Source organism: Etheostoma spectabile, chromosome 15, assembly GCF_008692095.1.
Source record: "Etheostoma spectabile isolate EspeVRDwgs_2016 chromosome 15, UIUC_Espe_1.0, whole genome shotgun sequence".
Lineage (NCBI taxonomy): Eukaryota > Metazoa > Chordata > Actinopteri > Perciformes > Percidae > Etheostoma > Etheostoma spectabile.
In genome coordinates this window covers 32,509,934-32,517,433 of record NC_045747.1, presented here as the reverse complement: position 1 = coordinate 32,517,433, position 7,500 = coordinate 32,509,934, and the positions used below count along the sequence as shown (strand labels likewise).

General features: G+C 43.7%; 1 protein-coding gene across 1 annotated transcript in view; it reads left to right on the top strand.

Annotated features, from left to right (window-relative positions):
• The window catches only part of caskin1 (CASK interacting protein 1), a 125,568-nt gene that overhangs the window by 113,532 nt on the left and 4,536 nt on the right, over nt 1-7,500 (top strand). Inside the window, 7 exon segments of the mRNA XM_032538032.1 lie at nt 921-1,031; nt 3,129-3,153; nt 3,156-3,226; nt 3,559-3,697; nt 4,283-4,426; nt 5,489-6,711; nt 7,156-7,455. Coding sequence (XP_032393923.1) covers nt 921-1,031; nt 3,129-3,153; nt 3,156-3,226; nt 3,559-3,697; nt 4,283-4,426; nt 5,489-6,711; nt 7,156-7,455 — 2,013 coding nt within the window.

Sequence of the window (7,500 nt, the reverse complement as noted above, 5' to 3'; positions counted from 1 at the left end):
AACATTTTGGACGGACTCTAATGAACAGGAAATCACCGTAGAAAGAGTGTGTGCGCTTATACTGTACGATACACAGTATATTTTCAGAAGTACAGCGTTTTCATCCCTTCAAGAGCAAAAGAAACAGCATTATTTCTATTTTGTCTTTACTTTCCAGCTGTAAAGTGTCAAATGCAGATTGCCTGCTGTTGCTTATCTGCATCTCCTGCTGTACCATATGAGATAATGTAGGCAGGGCCTTTCTCCCTCCTAACTTTAGCCTGGTTTTCACTTCAGGGCCAAGCAGGGCTAATTCATTGACTTTAGCGGAATCCAGGGGTGTCACGAGTTTGACAGGATGAGCGATTTCCCCAGTATTTCTTTCTCTCTTCACCTCGCCTACTTGCAGCAATAGACACAGTGTAGCTTACCGGCTAGTAGCATGCAGCTAAATACACAGGTTAATGTTAGCTTACTGGTAGCATGCAGCCTGAGTTTTCTACTAAAGTTGGAGATGGCAACATTTAGCTATCCCTGTGAGTAAGTTAGGGAAACAAGCATAAGGGATTGTACATTCTATTGCACTCTGAGAAACTCAAACTATTATTGCAATTTACCCTTCTGATGGCTCGTATTGTGGCTTTGCCTTCCCTATTTAAACATTAAATCGAAAATGAATCGAATCATTATCGTAAAGTCAAATCAAATATTGGATTTGGATAATCATGACACTCCTATCAGCATCATTATAATGATCCATAAATGTATTAGAATGTGTATTTGTGATATTGGTAAAGATATACCGGTTAACGGTCCCTTGCTAGTGCTTATCTAAATTGCGGCCCCTGTTTGGCCCCACCTGGCCCTGCTGAGAAAAAGTGGCTGTTGAAGAAGCAGACCCGGAGCTAGTGACAGCATGCCCCATGTCTTCTCTCCCGTAGAGCTCAGAGGCCGTTGTCCAATGGCTGAGCGACTTTCAGCTGCAGGTCTACGCTCCAAACTTCCTGGGCACTGGGTATGACTTGCCCACCATTAGCCGAATGACCCCGGAGGTAAGGCAACTGACCCCTGACCCCTGACCCCCAGAGAGGTGCCAGGCACTTCCAAGGACCCCAATGGAAACAAGTCTGCACACCTTTGATTTGTCCTTAATGTTTTTAAGTTGCATGTATACCATTCCCTTTAAAAAATCTCAATTGAGCACGTTTATGCCGCTCAGTACTTTCCCTGCCTCCTTCCCAACCTTTCACCTCTCACATCTCTGCGTTTTTCTTTGACCCCTGTTAACAAATATGTATGTTTTCCGGGTACAAAAACTGCACATTATAGTTTACAAAAAAATATTTTTGTCATTCCTATTAGGGCTGCTCGATATGACAATATCTACTTGCAATTATTTTGACTAATATTGGTATTGCGATATGAATCATGGTATTGGAAGGAATGATCATTTTTTGTATTATTCTCATTTTCATTGAAAAATATTCAAATTCAAAAACGTTTTTTTCTCTAGTCTGTAGGATACGAGTTGTAGTCTCTGCATTAACACAGCACTCCATTTAGAATGGTTTGACACAAATTTTGCCAAGGTATTATATATTATATAATTGGATATTGCACTTGTCCATATTGCGATGTCAACAAAATTGCAATCGATTGTGCAGCCCTAATATATGACGAGTATGAGTATTTTAAACATGTGAATGAAATTCACTCAAATATTTAAAAGGCGGAGTGGATTCTACACTTTTCACTGTCTTGTCAAAAGATGAGAAGACGGATACCACTCTCATGTCTTTACAGTTAGCCTAGCTTAGCTCAAAGACTGGACAGTTTGCAGTCTTTGTAGCATGCTAAGCTACTGGCTCCATGCTAAGCTACTGGCTGCTGGCGGTAGTTTCATGTTTACCTTAGTGAGAGTGGTCTTAATCTTGTCATCTAACTCTCAGCAAATAAGCAAATGGAAAGTGTATTTTCCAAAACTATTCCTTTAAAAAGTATACATATTTAATAACCTCAACTCTATGGTTTCAAAGCTGAAATCCTAATAACTTCATTTGCATAATATATGGAGCAATATAGAAGTAATGCGTTGACAACACTTTCACCTTCCTTTTTTGAAAGTTTAACATAACTAAATGATTCCCTTTGATAAAAAATTTAAAAAATATCCATAATTTTAGAAAAGCTTAATATATCCACACAACCTCCTGACTCTCCCATCATCAGCTGTTGCTGCTGCTGTCTGTTCTGAGGAACCAGACTGATGATCTCTGCCACATTCACCTACATACAAATAATTGTATAGCTTACGTCAATTATTTGTACATCTACTGTATGTACACTGAGGGGCTGTGCATGCTGAATGGTTCAAAGCTGAGCTGTCTTAAAAAGGGTTTTGAGATATGTCATAGTATTCTGCCCTATTCTACTGTATGTTTGGCTCACATCAGCATATAATTTCAGTTATGCAACTGTATGTATGTATGTATGTGTGTGTGTGTGTGTGTGTGTGTGTGTGTGTGTGTGTGTGTGTGTGTGTTTGTAAAAGTGTGTTCCTGTGTGTCCAACACAACTACCACTAAAACACACAGAAACAAAAGGATGACACAATGAGAGGATGACACACTGTTTTCAGTTTATTAATAACACTTCCAAATACATCTGCACACCCTCATAACATTTTAATACACTTAGTTTGTATTTAAATATGAGCTTGTTTACTTATCACAGTAATGTCAGAGTATAAAGGGCTGAATTTAAATGACATCATGGAGAACCAAGCTGATTGTTTCTTGTAGATGCTTCCTTTTCACTGCAGACATTTGCTTTGGCTTTCCTTGATTTTCTTATGGTTTTGAGACATTACATTCTGTTCTCTTCTCAAATGGCAGAAGCTTTCATCAGATGTCACGCTGTCACTTGTTTCTTTGTGTTGCAAGCTTTCCTGTGTGTGTGTGTGTGTGTGTGTGTGTGTGTGTGTGTGTGTGTGTGTGTGTGTGTGTGTGTGTGTGTGTGTGTGTGAGACAGTGTTTGAGAATTACTGCTAGACTCTGTGGAGATATTCATTCCCTTTGTGGGGGGAAAAGTATGAACATGCCACCAGTGTATCACTACTAGTGTGTGTGTGTGTGTGTGTGTGTGTGTAGGATCTGACAGCTATTGGAATAAGTAAACGGGTCACAGAAAGAAGCTGACATAGAGATTCAAACTGAGCGTCACTGAGTGGCTGCCTGACCACAAACCTGTGAGTACAACACACACACACACACACACACACACACACACACAACAAAACACACACACACACACACACACACACACACACACCACACACATGCAACCATCCAACAATAGTACATATTTCTGCCACACACATGCAACAAACCAATGGATGCATACAGTCAGACATGTATGCATGCACAAACGCACATTGCGCACACACACACACACACACACACACACACACAAACACACACACACACACAGCCAAACATCACACTTTAGTTAGATGCTAATCTGTTTAAAAAAAAAAAAGCAAGCTAAGAATTAAAGGTTATGTTTCTGATGCTCCTATAGGCCAGTCTAGGAGAGTGGTTGTCTGCTATTGGTCTAAGCCAGTACCACCAGGTGTTGGTGCAGAATGGTTACGAGAATATCGAGTTCATCACTGACATCACCTGGGAGGACCTGCAGGAAATAGGCATCATCAAACTGGGTAAGAACGTACAGATAGTCAATAGTTTTTTACATCCGAACATATAACCCAGTACGTAATAACCCCTGTAGTAACCCCTTCAAAGAGTCTGCATGTGTTTTTGTCTGCCAACAGGATTCAGTACCATGGAGAGCAGGTTTTGCTATGTGCCCGGTTAGATTTATGGCAAGCATTTATAAGTAGACAGCTACCCTGCAACATAATAACACATAAATGTGAGTGGGGCGTAGACATGTTGTATACGGCGCCCCGAAACTGACACAATGTAGTAAAACGTTATCAGACAAGTCAAAGATGACAAGAAGGACAGAACTCCGCCAAAGCCAAATGCCCTATCTCGCTATGTTTACGAAAGTAAAACATAAATCGTGTCTCCGTCACATTGATTCGGATCCACTCTCAAATAGGCAGGCCATGTTCATATTGTGAGTTTAGGGGAAATCTACATGTTTAATTATAATAAATGTATTAAAATAATAATAGAAAATATTATTTTATTTTGACTTCAAATGCTACTCAAACCCATCGTTATAGAAGTTACCTTAGTTAAACAATACATGTAATGCCAATCGTCTAATGTTTTAGGCCACCAGAAGAAGCTGATGCTGGCGGTGAAGCGTCTGGCTGAAATGCAGCGCAGTTCAGACGGCCGGGGCTCGCTCAGAAAGAAGCCCCCCCCAATCACACAGCAGCAGGACGTCCTGTCCATGGACAGCCCGCCTCCAGACGGTGAGCTAACAGATGCTAGTCCCATAATGAGGTTCAACTGAAACCCACTGGAGTGTGTGCACGCCTTAGCCTGTCTAATGAGATCTCTCAATGGCCAAATAGTTTATACTACGTGTAACAGTACAGTCATGACCTCCTGTCCTGTTGGGATTATTATTCATTTTAATAATCATTTTAATCTAATTTACATGTCAAACTCAAGACCAGCGGGCCAATTCTGGCCCTTTGCAAATTTTGATCCTGCCTGCAAATGAATTTAAGTTCACGGCAGATTTTGGCCCGCCTAGTTCAAATCAAATCACACTGCTGAAAAAATGTTCAATGTGTAATTATGTGACACACAGAGCACAATTTGACACATTTGCTGACTTTGAGAGTGCCACACAAACAGAGACATATTCAGGCTGTGAAACATGTTGTGAGTCTACTTCTAAAATGGTAATCATTGTTTTGTTTGATTTGCTAAATTCTATACTGGCTAAGGAACTTTTTTTTAAAGGGCTTCATGTGGACTATACTCTAAGTGAGGAGACTATATGAGACATGCAAAAATAAAGTCAAAGATATTTTACTTTTCTCTTCATTAAAGCACTTCAATAATCTAGAGATGTTCTGATACCGATACCAGTATCGTCCAAGCCACCGATACGGCCTACAGAGCTGTTATCGGGGTTGGTAAGTACTGGAGTTTATGCACGGATACGAAACCATGTAAATTAATTAATTTATATTCTTTTTCAATTATGACTGACTGTCAAACTGGATAATAAAAGGAAGTTCTGAGTTTAACCAGGTCGTACAACAATGATAGAAATCTTATCACATCCATACAGGGATTGAAGTATACAGTTGTTAAAACATAATAAAATACATGACACACAAGTTCAGGTATTGGAATCGGTATCGGGAAGAAGAAAATGGTATCAGAACATCTCTACAGTAAACTATACATATCTGGCCCTTATATCTCTTCATTGAGTGCGGCCTCTACTGAAATTGAGTTTCACACCCACGATCTAATTTATTAATTCTAAGGCTGTTTTTTTGGTCTTTTTTTCTCAGAGGTCATGTCTCCAAAGATGAGCACTTTCCAGGACAGCGAGTTGAGCACCGAGCTGCAGAGTGCCCTGATCCAGCCAGGACAGGAGGTCAAAGCTCAGCGAACACGCAGCAAAGACCATGATGAGGTGATGACAGGAGGGGAGGGAGGGGGAGGAGGGGGAGGAGGGGGAGGAGGGGGAGGAGGTGCTGGGCCACCTAAGAAGGAGGCGCGGACTATGAGGCAGCAGAGCAGCCAGGGAAGCAGCTCCTCTCACAGAGGCAGCGCCTCCTCCCAAGGCAAACACCGTCACTCCCACTCCCAGCCTGCGCCCCCCTACACGCCCCCTCACACCCCTACCAAGACTAGAACCTCATCTTCCTCCTCCACCTCGTCCATCCAGAGCACAGCGTCTCCGCAGGCCAAACACAAGCCGCCCCCGCAGTTCATCCAGGGGGAGCGGCCTCAGTCGCCGCGCTCCCACCCCCCTCAGTCTCCAACCCAACGTGGACCTCCGTGTGCCCAGCTCCCGCCCCAGCAACCCCAGCAACAGCAGCCTCAGGTCCAGCCTCAGCACCATCCACAGATGCAGGCGGTGGAGGTTAGGGAGAACCAGCAGCCACAGGTGCCGCTGCTCTGCCTCCCGCCCGAGGCGGAGCTGGCTGATGGAGACGGAGAAGAGCCTTCTGCCCTGCAAAAGAAACGCTCCCACAGCCTCAACCGGTACGCCGTCTCAGATGGGGAGTGTGACGAGAGAGCAGGTGGAGGTGGAGAGAGAGAGGGAGGTGGAGAGGGGGAAGCAGAGGTGGCGGGAGGTCAGGGCTCTGCTGCCGCCAGAAAGGACGGAGTTAAATACGCCACGGTGACCCACCGCGTCAGCCGCAGCCACTCGGTCCGCAACCAGGACAAGAACGCCAGCCGCACCCTGACGCAGTCCTTTGCTCTGCGTCAGAAGAAGAAAGGCCCGCCCCCGCCACCGCCCAAACGCTCTAGCTCTAACATCTCCACCTCCAACTCCAACCTGACGGACGCCAACACACTGCCGCACACGCTCACCACCACGGGGGGGATGCTGGACGTGCCTTATCACCAACAGCGACGGGCCAGCGACTTGGGGGTGTCTGTGGAGACGGCCGCCGTGGAGACGAGCAGCGTGGGTAGTGTGAGAAGTATCGCCGCCATGTTAGAGATGTCTTCCATAGGAGGTGGAGCCAAAGGCATGGCGCTGCAGAGGAATTTCCTGCAGGTATGACAGACACAACAGCGTCTCTAAAACGTAAAATATACACATTTGTATATGTGGTTAATGTATAAAGTATATATTCACAAGTGCAATGTTATGTTTTTTAATGTGAAAAATCTCAGGACTTATAGTATCAATATTATCTATATTTACATAGTTTACATTACTATAGTTTTTATACAGTGAATTTACAATTTACACTTACAGCTCTTTTGTCTTTATTTTGTTTTTCTATATATATATATATATATATATATATATATATATATATATATTTGTATTGTATTTTTCTATTTCTTCTTATATTTTTGTGTAAAACTTACTTTTAGAGCAAAGCAGAAAAATCCAATGCACCTGCAGGCTCTGTACCTGTGCGAATGGCACACAATACACATCTGTTCTGTATTCTATTCTAATGAACCAACTGTGTGGTTGTGTGTTTACCAGGTGGGGAAAACACGCGATGCCATTGGTCTGGACGGTGAAGTGGTGAACCGTCGGCGGACCATTAGTGGCCCTGTCACTGAGCTGGTGGCAGCTGCCAGGCGGGAACAACCAACTCCCTCTGCTTTACCCTCTCCCTCCGTCCAGCCTGAGACCTCCCCTTCCCCTGTAAACTCCTCCTCCCCAAACCCTCCGTCCTCCCCCCACCCCAGCTCGGGAGGCAGTTCGTCAGAGAACCTGCCGTTTGCAGATGAGGGAAGCCTGACCATCCGCCGCCAAGGACGAGGAGAAGGAGAAGGACAGGTAGCTATCTATATGTGTTTGTCTATCTATCTATCTATCTATCTA